At 46.2% G+C, this 17733-nt stretch overlaps 1 protein-coding gene across 1 annotated transcript in view; it reads left to right on the top strand.

Moving 5' to 3' along the window:
• Positions 1 to 17733, top strand: part of CLNK (cytokine dependent hematopoietic cell linker) — a 123476-nt gene that overhangs the window by 80935 nt on the left and 24808 nt on the right. The window contains exons 12-16 of the mRNA XM_047091333.1: positions 3393 to 3418; positions 3632 to 3651; positions 4722 to 4832; positions 12181 to 12208; positions 15098 to 15116. Of these exons, the coding sequence (XP_046947289.1) occupies positions 3393 to 3418; positions 3632 to 3651; positions 4722 to 4832; positions 12181 to 12208; positions 15098 to 15116 (204 nt within the window). The remainder of the gene's footprint in view (positions 1 to 3392; positions 3419 to 3631; positions 3652 to 4721; positions 4833 to 12180; positions 12209 to 15097; positions 15117 to 17733) is intronic.

The raw sequence follows: 17733 nt of genomic DNA, 5'->3' as shown, positions 1-17733 counted from the left end.
AAAATAAAATAAAAAAGAAAGGCCTCTTAGGAAGCCAACATGCAGCTTATAGGCAAAGGCAATAAGAACCGCGAGATGGTCCACCAGCGAGCTCCAAAAGCAAAGCCAATGCGCCATAAAGCGAGGGGAAGTTAATCTTACGTTTTTTGACTTGGCGCCTTAAGAGGGCATCATGTGGTCCAAGCTTTTGGGAAACATCGTTGAAATAGCCAAAGATCGAACATTAACCAGATTGCTGCTGTTGTTGAAATCCGTCCTGGATCCTATTTTGTTTTTATGATGCCAAGAACATCGATGATTCCTGTTTGCCGTCCGTGTTTGAATTTGTGCAGAGAAATCGAGTCTATCTCTTTAAAAAGTATTTTCCCAACACAAAAATAAGATACAAAGACTAATAATTAGGCCCAATGGAGTAATTCTTTTAGACCTGGAGGAGCCCTATGAAATCATTCAGACAAGCATGTGTTGTGTTGTGTTGTGTTCTTCTGGGCCAGCTGGACCTTTCCCCAAAAGAAATCTGGAAGGAGATCAAAATGGAGCCCCCTGTGACGTGGGACATGGGAGGAGGAGCCAGAAACCAGTCCCCCAGCCCTCCGAACTCCCCAGGAGGAGCTGAGGGTGCCCTTCCGAGCCTGGTTAAAAACCACTCATCCAGTCCGGCTTCACTGTCTCACACACAAGGAAACAAAGCTCAGTGAGAACAGTAATCCACCGAGGTTGAAGTCACCTATGACAGGAGCCACACTTTCCCGTCAGTTCCTCCCACTGCCACATAAACAACATCTCTGACCTCACCTCCATTTTTACAGATCAGTAAACGTTGCTTTCTCAAGGACGCTTTTTCTGACATGCCAGACTTGAGTCTCCCATGTTTCCCTTTAATACCATGACCTCTCTGAGATTCTCATCCCATTTTCAATACTGTTTTCTTTTTAAGTTTATGTATTTATTTTGAGAGACAGAGAAAGAGCGCGAGTAGGGGGAGGGAAAGAGAGAGAAAATTCCGAGCAGTCTCCATGCTGTCAGCCTGGAACCCGACACGGGGCTCGATCTCAAGAACCATGAGATCACGACCTCAGCCAAAATCGAGAGTTGGTCGCTTGGGGCACCTGGGTGGCTCTGTAGTCTAAGCATCAAACTCTCGATCGTGGCTCAGGTCATGATCTCACAGTTTGTGAGATCAAGCCCCGCATCACCCTCCTGCTGACAATGTGGAGCCTGCTTGGGATTCTCTCTCTCCCTTTTTTTCCCCCTCCCCCACCAAAAATAAACTTCAAAAAAAAAAAAAGAGTCCTTTAACCAACTGGGCCACCAGGCACCCCAATAGTGTTTTCAATCCACATCTACCCTCTTAAGTATAAACTCTATGGTGACAGGGACAGGGTCTCACCCTCCTCGTTATATCTCCAGAGCCTAGAACTTGGTCTGTGAGCCGGACAAGCATAAGCACCTTCAAGGGAAGGGCTGTGCTGTCTTCTTAGCCCCAGTGCCTGGTTCTACGCTGAGAAGATCTGAGAAGAGCTGAGAAGATCGAGGTAGCAGCATCTCAGTGATTCTCTTGGACTTGAACTGCATTGTGTAACTAAAACTACCTGGAAGTCTGGAAAAGTGTTCCCAGGCTTCATTCAGGCTTTCCTAGGCTGAGGTGGTCTTGAGCAACTGTCCTTACTTTTGTCTACAATAAAAGTTGGATTTTGGAGCCTGAGGAAACCCTGCCATCTGGAAAATTCTATGATGCTATTTTCCTCTGCTCAGAAATGTCCAGTGAAGGTGTTAGGCAGGCATTTGAAATAACAAAATAACTATATAGTTATATAAGAATGTTAATTCTTTTTTTTTTTAATGTTTATTGTTGAGAGAGAGCGCTCTAGCAGGGGAAGGGCAGAGAGAGAGGGGGAGACACAGAATCCGAAGCAGGTTCCAGGTTCTGAGCTATCCACACAGAGCCCCATGTGGGGCTTGAACCCACGAACGGTGAGATCACGACCTGAGCCAAAGTCGGACGCTTACCCGACTGAACCACCCAAGCGCCCCTATGAATGTTAATTCTAATCAAGAATTAGTGGTTAAGGGGCACCGGGGTGGCTCAGTCAGTTAAGCATCCAACTCTTGATTTCTGCTCAGGTCATGATCTCAAGGTTTGTGAGTTCCAGCCCTGCCTCACGCTCTGCTCTGGTAGCCTGCTTGGGATTCTCTCCCCCTCTCTCTCTCTGCCTCTCTCTCTCTCTCTCTTTCTCTCAAAAAAGAAAAAAAGAATTCGTGGTTAAGAGGGGATCTTGTGAGTCATGCCACATACAATGAACTCTTTACCATTTACAGGATGACTGAAGGGTAACTTCCCAGGCCCTGTCTTTTCAATTCTAGAATAAAGGCAGGGATTGAATGAGATCACTAAGATATTTAGCCTGGTGCTGGTACCTAATAAGACCTCAACAGACCTGAATTGACATTATCATCGACATTATTCGTTTATTTATTTTTTTTACGATGCTTATATATTTTTTTATTTTTAATTTAGGGAAGTTTTTTTTAATTTTTTATATTAAATATAATTTATTGTCAAATTGGTTTCCATACGACACCCAGTGCTCATCCCAACAGGTGCCCTCCTCCCTGCCCATCACCCCCCTTTTCCCTCTCCCCCACCCTCCATCAACCCTCAGTTTGTTCTCAGTCCTTAAGAGTCTCTTATGGTTTGGCTCTCCCCCCCCTCTGTTTGTAACTATTTTTCCCCCTCCCCCTCCCACATGGTCTTCTATTAAGTTTCTCAAGATCCACATATGAGTGAAAACATATGGTAATCTGTCTTTCTCTGCCTGGCTTATTTCACTTAGCAAAATACCCTCCAGTTGCATCCACATTGCTACAAAAGGCCAGATTTCATTCTTTCTCGTTGCCAAGCAGTATTCCATTGTGTATATAAACCACAATTTCTTTATCCATTCATCACCTGATGGACATTTAGGCTCTTTCCACAATTTGGCTATTGTTGAAAGTGCTGCTATAAACATTGGGGTACAAGTGCCGCTATGCATCAGCACTCCTGTATCCCTTGGGTAAATTCCTAGCAGTGCTATTGCTGGGTCATAGGGTAGATCTACTTTTAATTTTTTGAGGAACCTCCACACTGTTTTCCACAGTGGCTGCACCAGTTTGCATTCCCACCAACAGTTCAAGAGGGTTCCCGTTTCTCCACATCCTCTCCAGCACCTATAGTCTCCTGATTTGTTCATTTGAGTCACTCTGACCGGGGGGTGAGGTGGTATCTCAGTGCGGCTTTGACTCCCTGATGAGGAGTGCCGATTCCAATGGGAATGATTTCCACTTAAACATACGTAAAACAAGCTTGATGGCATTTCCATAAACTCACTGCTCTTCCTCTTCTGTTTTAGGAGACAGACCCGCAAAGGAAAGTAAGGTAAGCGACATCGTTAAAACATGTTTGTCACCCACTCTGTATTTTAGAAGCATAGGAAGGTGGACAATGTAAAGGCTTAGCTATCACTTGAAAAATATAACCCGGAAGTTTGGTTGGGATTTTTAACTTCTGTTTGTAAACCCCCCGAATCGTTAACCATTAGTTCTGCTCAACGAACAATAAATTTAATTTCTGATTCTCTTTCCTTTGCAGACTCCTTTCCCACCTCCTCGGTAAGACACCTGACATAGAAATTTTATTTTGCTAGACACTTAAGTGATTAGTTCCAGAATTTGAAAAGCTCTAGACTTTAAAAAAAGAAAAGAAAGAAAAGAAAAGAAAAGAAGAAAAAAAGAAAAGAAAAGAAAAGAAAAGAAAAGAAAAGAAAAAAAAGAAAAGAAAAGAAAAGAACCACAAACAAATTGGCTTGGAAAAATGAATATGAGCGGGTCTGAATGAGCCTTCACACATCCGTTTAACCGTCCGCTCACTCCCAGCCCTCTGTTCCGTATCCGGGCACACATCAGTTCTTGGTGAACCCACTGCTCTACGCTCTCCCGCTTCTCCCCTCCTTTCAGCACAGAAATCCCCCAGATGGTACTTAAACTAGGAAATGCGTTCCCGGAACTTACAAGGTGTGGTACATATTTGGGCATGTACGTGCAGTTTTCTATATCGTATATACAGAAATACAACTATCATTTTATTACACATACCCATGAAGGCGAGAACAACAGCCTCGACTTCTCAGACTCCGGGTGAGTCGGCCACTCTGCTGTCCCCCGTGGGCCCCAGGAGGACACAGAGCGTACCACCCCTTGCTGGTCACTTCTCGTGGCTTCTCTCTCTGCCACACTAGCGGGACGTGACTTGAGCCAAGGACTGGGTCTCTGCTGTCTGTATCTCCAGCCTCTGCCAACAGCACCCGGTACGCTTTATAAGTGAGTGAGTGAGCCGTTCACTGACCTTCAGACATGTTCCTGTTTCTTTGGGGAGTTTCCAGAGCTCACGTCTTCCAGCCTCCCTAGAACTCGGCGTACTGAGAAACCTATGACACCCTGCGGAAGGTTCCATCCCGCCCTTTGGGAAACAGAACCAGACGGATGAGCACACAGCAGGGAGGGGGCTCTAGGCTCATTAGGAGGATGACTACAGTTTTCTGACAACCGGGGCTCCCCGAAATGGATCGGGACAGCCCACCACTGACCTCTGGGCCAAAGCTGGGGACACGGAGGGCAGGGCTGTCTGGAGAGCCACCTGTGCAACAAACCTGATCACATTCTCACTGTGACTCTTCCCTCAGGCCACCTGGCATTCTTCCGAAGAAGTACCAGCCCCTGCCGCCCCAGCCGGAGAGCAGCTGGTCACCCCTCCCTCAGAGGCCCGCCTTTCCCGACGTCCAGAGAGAGCCCAGGTGACAGGTTTGAGGTTGTTGCTGGTGAAATGCCCAGGGAGGCTGGGGGGCAGGGGAGGGCGACAAGGACAACCAGCCACCCCTGCCAACAGGCTCCCTGCTCCTGTGCCTCGAGTTGCCAAAGACGCCTTGAGGGAAAAGAGTCTTAGAAGGCTGCAGTCCGATTCTACAACAGAAAACACATCTTCTTTGTAAGAAAATGAGTTATTGCCCCAAAGGCTCACTTGAGACCTGAACTAGTCGTTAAAGAAAGTGTTAAGTGCCAGAACAGAATCAGGACTTTTTATGTAAAATCCAAAAGGGGGTTCAGACTCTCTGCAGACCAATACCGGCCCCCAGCTTCTCACCACCGAGGCGGAAGGAATATAACCCACTTGTCAAAAACATTATTGCCGTTAGGACAAATAATTAAAAAGCCACCTCTCTGGTATTATCAGCTGACGACAGAGCCCCCCTCCCAAATGTGCGGGACCTTTGACAGCCAGCGACAATCACGAAATGCTAGCAACTGTGAATGGACTTCTTTCCCCCCCCCCCCAAGAGACTTGGAATTTCCAAAACTGCCTTGTTTTAGAAGACAGAACAGAGATTAGCATTTTTCTCTTGTTCCTACATGGAATGAACGATGCTTCCTTACTGCAAACTTGAATCAGCAGGTTGGGGCCCGCAGCTTCAGTCAGTTGAATCTTCATAGATACAGAAATTCAAAATATAAGGCACATTTTGAGCTTCTCTGGAAAACCCAGTCGTCACTGGTTCTGATGCGGAACATTCAAGAACCTAAAATGCCCATTTCCGCCTCAGTTTTCTGGTGAACGTCTCTTCATCTGTTCATCCTTTGCAGCCTCCTGAGACCATCCGTTCTCCATTCCCTTCCTCCTCCCCCGTGCAAGTTCCCCTCCCTCTGTGGGCTTCTCTACCTGCCTAGCAGCATGGGCAGGGCCACAAGCTCTCGGGAGTCCATCCCAACTGCCCCTGTGGAAATTCAGGCTCTCCTTCTTCTGCACTGGCACATTTGGGGCAATGGTTCTCAACCGGAGGTGACTTTGCCCCCAGGGGAACCAACAATGTCCAGAGACGTTATTTTGTTGTGACGAGTTGGGCAGTGGGGATGCTCCTGGCATCTGGTGGGTAGAGGCCAGGGAGGCCTCTAAACACCCCACGGTGTACAGGACAGCCCCCCACCCCCAACAAAGAATAATAACCCCTGAAAAGTCAAGAGCGCAAAGGTCGGGAAACTGCTTTAAGGCACACACTAACCTTCGCCCAGCCCCAGCGGTTCTCGGCGGTCAAGTGAGAATAACAGTAGCCCCGACCACCCACATCGTGGGCCAACATGAGAATTACACGTGATTCATGCCAAGCGCTCAACTGTGCCCGCCCAGGACATATTTGTGACCAACATCTACTGCGCTCTTATTACCTTGAGCCGTGCCCTATTGTGCCCTCGCCACACCATATAATTATTTGGATACAAGTCTGTTCCACCCCCAAAAGGTTGGGGGCAGGGGGTAATGCACCCCCAAAAGGTTGGGATGTGTAGTTTCTAGCACAGGGCTGGGCACATAGTATGTGTCTGATAAACCTGTATTTCCTTCTGCAGTTTCCAGAGGGTCCTAGCCAGGCTGGGAGTCCCCCATTTGCTCTGTTTGGATATCTATTTTCCAAGCGCGAGAGACAGGAAGGCAACATGCTATCAACCCCAGGAAGTGGCATCATCAGACTCGGGAACGTAAAATGTACCATCCCTGAAACTCCTGAGCAAATAGGCTAATGGGTCTAGGAACTGGTCAAAATGCAGAGAAGTAAAGAGATAGAAAATAGGATGAATAAAACAGCAGAGGCGATGAGGTTGTTCGGTGTGGAGAAAAAGAGGATTTGATCTTTCTTCTGTTTCTTCACGCAGAAAGAACGAGGTTTGGGTCCCAGCTGAGCCACTTCTGGCTGTATAACCGCCTAAAGCTCTTAAACAGTTCTGAGTTCCCCTCTTTGTGCAAGCAATATGAGCGTCCCCATGTGACAGAGTGGAGGGGAGGAGGTATGAGATTTCTCTGGAGCGCCTAGGATAATATGTGTCACAGCACAGGAAGGAAAGAAAAACGCCTAAACATCGTGTCCCATCTGTACCCAACAGAATTAGGCACCCACAACCCTATTTTTCTCTTGAAATACAGGCTATACATTCTAGCGCAATGTTTCTTATCCTGGCTTTACATGAAAATAATTAGGAAAGCTTTTTAAAAAGTATTGTTCCCCAGCATCAGCTTTAATTGCTCTGAGAGGTGAGACACAGGCACGGCCTGTGGCTAAGGACCCAGGGGGAACCAGGTTCTAGGAATATATCTGCCACTAAAGCTTTGCAGGCCCTTAGGCCTTACCTACACACGCCCAGGCTCCTAGTGCCTAAAATGGCGCCTCCCTTGATCCACAGACGAGTCCCTCGTCACTCCAGCCACCTCAGTGGCTCTGAAATCCTTACAAGTTTGCTTTTTGTGTCTCTGGGGTTTCCGCAGTTACGGTTAAATTTGTTTAATCATTTTTGCAAGTGACGGGAACCTGGCTGGGTCTCTTCACCGTAAACCCCTCCAGAGAATCGTTACATTCCGTATAACACCTCACCGGATCCTTCCAGCAGCCCTATAAAGTATGGATTTTCTAAGGCTCGGTGGCTGGTTCATGGCAGGTGCCGGGTAAAAACCGCTTCCCTACTCACTGGGCACGTAAGGTCGCTAAGATACACAGAAGTTAGGTCACTCGGTCCACGTGATAGGGTTGGCGTGGGACTATTGAGGGGTCAACACCATGCAGGGCTTGTGCCACACATTGAGAATGCCACCAGGAATAAGAAAGAGTTGTGCCATAGAAGCAGAGCTTCCAAATTCATTTTGAGTCGGGCCCCCTATTGGGAGTCAGACGACCATTACTAAGGACCCGGACGTTGCCTGTAAACAACCACGTGAGGCTGTTGCTAGTTTCCCCTTCTCTGAAAACAAAAGGGACATTAGAGAGCTGAGCTGCTTCAGCCAAGGAAAAATAGTGTCCACTCCCTTCCCGTCAGCTGCCCTGTAGGCTTGGGAGGTAGACGGCCCTCTGTGAAGGGAGGCTGTGATGTAGTGTGACAGTCCACTGCAGCCCCTGAACGCAGCTGACACCTGCAGCCTGTCGCCATCGGCCCCCCTCTCCCAATGGTGAACGTGGGTCCAGCTGTTGCTACAACAGCCAGTTGTCTCCACCGGCTCGGCCATTCTCTATCTTAAAGCTAAGTCTTGGGTTCACAAAAACGATCATTGGATCAAAGCATTCCAGTTCAAGAGAATGCCATTTAAATCCTTCATTGATGGGGGCGCCTGGGTGGCTCAGTCTGTTAAGCGTCCGGACTTTGGCTCAGGTCATGATCTCCTGGTCCGTGGGTTTGAGCCCCGCGTCGGGCCCTGTGCTGACAGCTCGGAGCCTGGAACCTACTTCAGATTCCGTATCTCCCTCTGCCCCTCCCCCGCTCATGCTCTGTCTCTCCCTCTCTCTGTCAAAAATAAATAAACATTAAAAAAATTTTTTTCAAAAGGGAAACATCATTACCGTAAGTAACTGCACCGCAGTTTCAGACCCACGGAACTTTCTCTCTCCTAAAAGGGAAGAGAACTAAAATGCAAAGCAATATTTGGATAAAAATAACCGCTGCTACGTTGTTGAGACTCTCTCTCTGACACAATAAGAAAGAGATTAGTAAGGGAATAACTTTCCAATGATGTATCCATTGTAATGTTAATACCATGACGCGGGCACCAAGTAAAAGCTTCCTGAGTCATCGGAACAGGAAGACATTTGCTGAGCTCCTGTTACACTCTGGAGTCTTTCAGATGCTTTACGTCATTTAGTCCCACAGCCACACTGAGCAGAAAGCAATATCCCAACCCCCGGTTTACTGATGAGGACACAGAAGGGCAGAGAGGTCAAGAACCGCGACGTCTCCCTGCATCTAGCAAACTCCAACCCCACGGTGCAGGGTTCGGCCAAAATGTACTTTAAATAAGGTACCTGCTATTTAACCAACCGAACACCTGTCTGCCTAACTACAGTTTTCCCTTTGCAGCCGGCAAAGCTGGTGCCACATCAATTCAAGCAGTCTCAGGGACGCAGATACACCTGCTGATGAGTTGGGAAGTGAAAGGGAAAAAAAAAATCTGTAGCGATACAGAGAAAACATAGTCCTGTAAGAGAGAGGAAGCACAGATTGCAAGGATACACAAATTTGCATGGGAGCAGGGACTTCTGGGTGGGAACTATTGATTTTAGAGTGCGGATGTAAATTATTATCATATTCCGCAAGATGTTGCCATTGGGGGAAATGGGCTGAAGTGCATACGGGATCTCTCTGTAGCATTTCCTACACGTGCATGAGACCTACCATTATCTCAGAGGTCAAGTTTAATTTCAAAGAAAGTGTCTGTTAAAGATGTCCCGCAGATCGAGGGTGTTATTTTCTTCCAAATAGCTTTCACAGGTATTATTTCATGAGAACCTTAATCAACCCACCCCATTTCTGTCGGGGGTTACCCATTTTACAGGTGGGAAAACCAAGCTTCAGAGAAGGGGCGTCACTTGCTGAGGGTAACAGAGCTCATAGATGGCAGAATGAGGATTCAAATCCGGTTTATTTAAAACTAAGCGAAATCTAAGGGAGGTTCATGAAGGGCTATTTTTATAAATTTTTTATGTTTTACTTATTTTTGAGAGACAGAGAGAGCGCAGATGGGGGAGAGACACAGAGAGGGGGACACAGAATCTGAAGCGGGCTCCACGCTGACAGCAGAGAGCCCGATGCAGAGCTCGAACTCATGAACTGTGAGATCATGACCTGAGCTGAAGTGGGAGCTTCACTGACTGAGCGACCCAGGTGTCCCAGAGCTATTTTTAACGTAAAATTCATTATCTTCAAGTGCACACTGAGCACCTGTTGTGCACAGGAAAGGATGTGGGGATGCTTATTCATGCCATGCAGTTGGTGGCCACGTTTTGTTGGTTGTCTCCAAAACAGAACACAGCAGAACTTACAGGAGCCGAAAGATGCCTTGGAGAGGCAGGGTGGTGCGTGGGGAGGGGACCAAGTCCCTGCCCTGCTCTTCCATTTTGTCACTGTGTAGATCTCTCTCTGTCTTCGTAAGTCTCATTTAGGAGACCCCCACTGCCATCACCCAAAGCCCGATGCTTTCATTTTACGGGTAAAGGGGACAAATAACTTGGGGAATGTTCTCAACATAGACATTTCTATGCCCAAAGACTGTTGTGCACTGAAAAGACGCCTAAAATTACCTGGGTTCTTCACTTAAAAACTGTTTTGGGGCGGGAGGCACCTGGATGGCTCAGGCAGTTAAGCGTCCAAGTTCAACTCAGATCATGAACTCACAGTTCTTGAGTTCGGGCCCCGCGTCGGGCTCTGTGCTGACAGCTCGGAGCCTGGAGCCTGCTTCCGATTCTGTGTCTCCCTCTCTCTCTGCCCCTCTCCTGCTCACACTCTGTCTCTCTCTCTCTCTCTCTCTCTCTCAAAAATCCATTTTTTAATATTACCAATTCCAAAACCTAGCTTTCCTAAAGCCTCAAATTTCCATCTATAGAGTATATTGTTATATTTATAAACTGAGCAATTTTACCGAAACTGAAGGACACACTCAATAGGTTAAGGAATCTTAGACAATAAGACTTATCTACAAACTCAGTTAAATTTCCTTAAATATTTGAAATACCTTTATCCATCTAACTTTAAACCCTAACGAGCGACACTTTGTTTAACAACTTTTATAAATCTAATAAGCTAAATCTATAAATCTAGAAAAATTCAAGGGCTTTTCAACAGTTAAAACTCTTTATAAATAGAGTCGAACACAGCTTGGCTCTTGTAACTTAAAATCACTAGTCTAAAATCAATTGCACATTTCAAAGCCACATGGCCAGTAGGTCAGTATTGCTAAAATGACAGTCTCTTAAACATCAAAGTCAGAAATTAGTCTCAATTTAACCCAAATAATTAATACTATGTGTGTCTGTTCTACTTTATTACTTCTGATAGTATCTCTTTAGCTTCCCACTTGCCCCATTAAAAGAGGTAGGTAGGGGGCACCTGGGAGGCTCAGGGAGTTAAGCGCCAGACTCTTGATCTCAGCTCAGGTCATGATTTCATAGTTCATGAGATTAAGGCTCATGTTGGGCTCTGCTAACAGCACAGAGCCTGCTTGTCTCTCCCTCTCTGCCCCTCCCCTGCTCATGCTCGCTGGCGCCCGCACGCTCTCTCTCTCTGAAAATAAATAAATAATTTTAAAAAGGGGGGGGCGAGGTAGCATGTAGATGTATCACCTCCAAGGGGCTGATGAAACAGGTTACAAGATGTGGCCCTCGGTCCACTTGCTTGCTGCTTGGCGGTCTGAGAACAGGATGCAGATCTGAGTGCTATGTGCTCCTGGGCTCATCGCTATCACTCTAGATCAACAGGGTCCATCTGGGGCTGGTGCTGCCGCCCCAACCTCCTGGCATTGCTTCAGGACCAGTCTCTTGCCGGCAGACCTGGCAGACAGAATATGCCTGTCAACCCGTGTCCTTCATTGCCCCCCTGTATGTGACTTTGGCCACATCCGAACAGCTCAGTGCCCAGTGAGCACCTCACATTGTCATCCTTGTCACTAGCAATCCTTACAATAACCCTCTAAGATGAATGCTTTTGTGGCCATTTCACAGATGAGAAAAACGAGGCTCAGGGGGGCGAACTGACGTAATCGTCAGCATCCATGAAAGGCTTGCTGGTTCTTCTGAAGGAAGAATGGCCCTCGTTAGCACACTGCGTGTTGAGTTCTTGCCCCATCATTCATTCCATGGTTTTCCTTTCTCGGTCTCCTCTCCCAGAAGCATCCGTTCTCTGACACGTGGCTTCCTGGGATCCCTCTGTACCCTAACTTCATACGTAAGACTCTTGATGCTTCCTCAAAGCAAAACGCTAAGAGCCTTGCAATCAAGGTAATAATAGCAGGTCTGACTGTGCTAATGAAACTCGACACGAAAAACCAAATGTCAGGAGAAATGGGGACGTTATTCAAATTCTTCGAAAATAAGAAGCTTGTTTATTGGTGTCCTTTCTGTCACCACCTTTCATATTGCCTCGTAACTTCTTTTGTTGCTTAGAAAATTATGAGAAAAATAACCTGGCGGTTGCTTTACAGAACAGTGATGAATATCGCACTGGCCCATGGGCTGTTAATTTGGCAATGAAAGTGCAGTCAAAGGTTTTTAAGGGCTCAGAATGATTTTATCTGGACCATTACAAACTGTACTTTATGTAACACCGTATTTCTCTTCCTTGCAGACAGATAAGCTTAAAGGACTTACATGAGGTAAGTCCTGAGACTCAAAAAAGGGAATTTCTGTGCTTTAACATCTGTGACGGGCAAGATAGTATTTGATTCGGAGACTTTATCACTTCATTTTCATAATAGCTATGCTCAAGATGTATTATGATCCCTACGTTGAAGGTGAAAAAACTAAAACAAAACAAGTTAAGATCCAGATCTGAGACCAAGGTCCTATTATGCTACCTGAATAGACCAGTGTTCACTGGTACCATGAAGACAAGAGCATCCCAGTCTCCATAGAAGACATAAAGCCTCCATCAAAGGCTTCTAGTCTCCAGCTTTATAGAAATAAGATGTTGGAAATTGTACTATACGTCACCATTTGTTCTTCACAGGAAAGACAGGATGGCCTGGTACAAAAGAAAAAAATATATATATATACATATATACATATATATATATGAGATACAGATCCACACAGACCTGGGTTTGAATACGACTGTGCCACATACCACTTTTGTGGCCTTGGGCAAGTCCCCCCCACACACACAACCCCACCCCTCTTTCTGTTTTCTTAGCCACAAAATAGAGATGGTTACCCTTCTTGGCAAAGTTGTCAAAAAGCTAAAGCAGGTCAAAGCAAGGGCATAAATGACCAGGTGAACAGTAGAGGCTCAATAAATGGCATGAAAGTCAGGTAACATAGAGCTGCCTTTGAGCCCCTCCACACTCACTTCCCTAACCCCCAACAAGGAAGTTCCCTAACAAGGGATGGGTCCGCCATGACTGATGGGAAGTCTCTGTCCAGCAATCACAGTGGTCTCACCTCATTCTCACTGGCTTCCTGAGGAACATGGTCCTTGTCTTAGTGTTTGACCTATGCTCTTATATCTAGACCGCAGAGGTTAATTTATTTTCTTTCTTTGGTTCTGTCTGTCCGTCTGTCTTTTCTTATTTGGCTTTATGAGAATGCTAGAATCAAAAGTCACACTTCTCACTTGTCACTCACCAAGACACTTACCGCCTCTCATCCGTAAGATAATCCTGGCAAGGAAGACAGCACATAACTGCTGAAAGAGAAGGACAGCCCTAGTTCCAATCAGGACTCCATCCAGCTCCCCCTGTTCTGGGAGCTGTTGGATTTTCCCAGGTGGTATGGCACTCTGCCCCTGGGCACTCTCCGACTCCACCCCTTTCTTCCTGCGGGTCCACTTCATGCATCACAAGTAGCAGATGGCTGCCACCCAAAATGACCTAGAGTCCATAACTCATTGGTCAGCCTGCGAGGACAATAGGCCTTCCAATCACTAACAAGCCAGGAGGAAGTGGAGAGGTCAGCTTTAGACAGCAGGGGTCATGCGGGATAGTTTGATTTTCTTTGCAACTTTGGTTGGCATTCTGCTAGAAGTGGATATCATCTAAAGAACAACAAGGCCTAGTGGAAAAACACATTCTTCCTCCTTATCTTTTGCCAAGACACTTCCCCATTGTCTGGGCTGAGGGTCAAGACCATTTCTCCACCACAAAAGCCACCCCACACCAGGCAGAAGACGGGACCAGCCCCTGAAAGTCCAGATCTAATCCCCACACTATGACTCTCTGCCTTAGGAAATGCAGACATACCTCCTAGCTAAAGTAGTTTAAAAAAAAAAAAAAAAGGAGGAGGAGGAGGAAGGAAAGAAAGAAGGAAAGGCAGGTGAAGGGAGGGAAATAAGGAGGTATCACTTTTTAAGTTAATATGCTTATTTCCTAACAACAAAAGTTAAAGTACAGAAACTAGAGATTTTACCCCACTTTTCTAATTACATCCGATTGTAAATCCAGAGCCCTCAAGCAAAAAGTTGGCTGGATCTCAATTTTAAAAGTCACCTGCTGCCCCAGATGGATGGCTTCTGAGCCGTGTTTACAGCTCTGCTCCCTCAGCAACTTTGACAGGCCTGAGAACAACAGCCTCCGAGCACTTTGAGCTGTCAGGTCCAAAGTCTTGGGGAAGACTCAGTGGGAGACTTTCAAACCACTCGTTAGAATGGATTCACTACCCTTTTCACTTAGCCTAGAGATTTGCCTTGATTTGCTGCCCATGGTGAAAGTATGTCCTCTTTCCAGAACCCAAGGGGACCCCGAGGTCTTCGAAGCAAAAGAGTGTGTCTGTTGCCTAGTCTCAGACAAGACATTCGGGGCCTCTCTAAGCTATTCGTTGCTAAAGGCTTCTTGTCTATGAAGCCAATGTGAGTCAGAAGACCTGGAATCCAAGGTCAGCTCACACACACACACACACACACACCTGCATGTAGATACATCATAAGCCCAGTTTCTAGCCTGAACTTTCCATGTAACGTGGAGATATACTTACAGTATAATCCTATTTCATAGTTTACATAAATACTTGCAATGCATATATATATATTGCAATATATATAAATATATAATATATAAAATGCATATATAATAAGTGAGTATTCACCAAACTTTACTTAACGGTTCTCACTTCGGTGGGCGTGTAGATTGTTTCCAGGGTTTTGACCCTGTCAGTAATGGTTCACTGGACATCTTTGTGCACGGAACTTGGCCCAGATTTCAGGTGTCTTCTTAGGAGCAAAGTGTCACCTGTGGAATTGTTGGGATGAGAGTGAGAGCATTCCTAAGGTTCTTGACAGCAATGGTTCAATTACTTTCATTAAAGTCAAAGCAATTTACGGTCTCATCAGCAGATTGCATATTTATTTGCCTCTTGTATCACACAAAGAGCATAACATTTTGATTTTTGCTTAGTCTTTTGGAGAATTATTTAGAGGCTTTAAAAAAATCTATCCTTATAACAAAAATGTTGCCGAAATTCTACTAAGCAATTGCTCCAAAACACATATTAATGTAAAATTCTCCATCACCAAGAGTCACTCAACACTATTATTTTCTTTTTATTCAATCCAGGTCCTCGGAACAGAGAGAGGTGAGCTGTTTACATTTGTTTTCATACCCTGATATCATTAGGTTAAGTTCCATTTCCAGATTTATAGCATTAGTCAGTTTTCAAAAGGCTTGTTTCCGAGCCTGGGATGGATGAACCCCAGAGTGTGTGCGTGATGGTGTGATCCAGTTGTGCTAAGGATCTCCTACCTACCCAAGAGCCCTCTGGTTGAAACAAGGTGATTTAAATTGGGGGAGGGGGCGAGCTAAAGGTCCTTCTCCTGCTACAGGCAACTGACAAGAAGGAGGCACCCTGTCAGCCCCTGCCACTTTATTATTTTTTTAATGTTTGTGTATTTATTTTTGAGAGAAAGAGATAGTGAGCAGCAGAGGGGCAGGGAGAGAGGGAGACAGAATCCCAAGCAGGCTCCACTCTGCCAGCTCAGAGACACAGGACTCGAACCCACGAACCACAAGATCATGACCTCAGCAGGAACCAAGAGTCAGACACTTAACTGACTGAGCCACCCAGGCGCCCCAACCCCTGCCACTTTAGAAAGATGTGGCCGGCCCACTCACTGCTCCACAGAAGCTCTTAGTCTCCACAGCTTTGATGTCACCCTTGCACACACACACATGCCCTCATTGGAATGCACGTCCACATACACGTGTGCACATCGTTGGTGCCATTGTGCAACACAGTCTAACACTCACTCGGTAGCTGGCAAGATACTAAGCAGTAGTAAGTTCATGCTCACCTTTTATTTTTTTTGTAATTTTTTAATGTTTATTAATTTTTTTTTAATTTTTTTTTCAACGTTTATTTATTTTTGGGACAGAGAGAGACAGAGCGTGAACGGGGGAGGGGCAGAGAGAGAGGGAGACACAGAATCGGAAACAGGCTCCAGGCTCTGAGCCATCAGCCCAGAGCCCGACGCGGGGCTCGAACTCCCGGACCACGAGATCGTGACCTGGCTGAAGTCGGACGCTCAACCGACTGCGCCACCCAGGCGCCCCATGTTTATTAATTTTTGAGAGAGAGAGAGAAAGAGACAAAGTGTGAGCAGGGGAGAGGAACAGAGAGAGGGAGACACAGAACCTAAAGCAGGCTCCAGCGATGCGGGGCTCGAATCCATGAACCATGAGGTCATGACGTGAGCCAAAGTTGGATGCTTAACCGACTGAGCCATCCAGGTACCCCAAGGATAGTGTTATTTCTTTCTTTCTTTTCTTTTAAAATTTTTTTTAATGATTTTATTTATTTTTGAGACAGAGACAGAGCATGAATGGGGTTGGAGCAGAGAGAGGGGGAGACAGAATCTGAAGCAGGCTCCAGACTCTGAGCCGTCAGCACAGAGCCCGACGCGGGGCTTGAACTCACCGAGTGTGAGATCATGACCTGAGCTGAAGTCAGACACTCAACCAGCTGAGCCACCCAGGCACCCCTCATGCTCACCTTTTAAATACCATTCACCATTCACTTTGAATGATGAACTACGTCCAAAGCCAAAGGGCCTGAGCCATGGCCAAAGACTGAAGACAGGCAGCATAGTTCCACAAAGCAACACTGGGTTAGGATTTCAGAGGCTGCCACCAACTCACTGTGTGGTTTGGGCCACGTCGTGTTGCCTCTGTGGGTCTCAAGGATGCTTTTCTTTATGCCAAAGGAGTTAGTTTCGAGCAAGGCCTAACTAGGGTCTGTAGATTCCCAAGGGTCCCTGACGGAGGAATGGGGGTTGGTGATTCTAAATAATGTTAAGAACTACAGGAAACTGTGCCGCTTTCCACACTAAAGCTCAACACCCTCACATTAAAATGTTCGATATTGTTGCCTTGGACTTCCATGATTATCAGTGAGGTCACGTCATTCAGCTCATGGGGAGCAATGATGTCACGTTGTTCAGCTCATGAGGGGCATGTGCTCTGGAGGGCTGCTGATGACATTGCCATGAAAGGATTTTATGGGATGGGTGACTAGTAGACCAGTCATCGACCCCCATAACATTGCAAGTAATCACAGACCTTCAACCAGAGGTGTCCAGTCTGTGACCGACCTTGGACTAAACACAGAGCAACGACCAGAATTAAGACACGTCAGTGTTGATATGCTTCCTTAACTTTATTGCTCAGGACAGCCCCTGGGAAAGTGTTTTATGGCCTTTCACCTCCTAGTATTATTACATGCCCTCAGTGATTCTGGATGGCTGGTTAAAATCTATTCATGATGAAAAGGAAATAAATAGTGGGAACACCCACGGCATATGTAATTCCTAAATAACTCCAGTTCCTTATGGCTGGCAGAACTTCTCAAAACGGAAAGATCAAAGGGGAAAAATTACAAAAACATATTCCTGCTGATTGCCAGGTAGCAACTACTGGTCTACGTCAGAATTCTGGGAGCTCTCCTGCCCTTTCACACAAGAGGTGAGGGGATTCAGGAGTGCTCAGGCCAGCACTGGGCCACCCCATAACCTACATTGCTCAGGACAGTTCTTAGGTTTAACTTCGTGATTTATGTTCCCATGTAAGTTTTCATTTGAATGCAGAATTCAACTTCAGTTCACTTCTACGTCAAGCCCTTCCAATACCAAATACCTCCCAATGTAATATTCTGTGTTTCGGGAAGCTCAGTGATGAATTCCAAATTCAGTAATCTTGAT

Source organism: Lynx rufus, unplaced genomic scaffold (genome assembly GCF_022079265.1).
Source record: "Lynx rufus isolate CCGP_SWC_20201006 ecotype Redwood Valley unplaced genomic scaffold, mLynRuf1.p SCAF_3, whole genome shotgun sequence".
NCBI lineage: Eukaryota > Metazoa > Chordata > Mammalia > Carnivora > Felidae > Lynx > Lynx rufus.
This window is presented reverse-complemented; position numbering and strand designations above follow the sequence as displayed.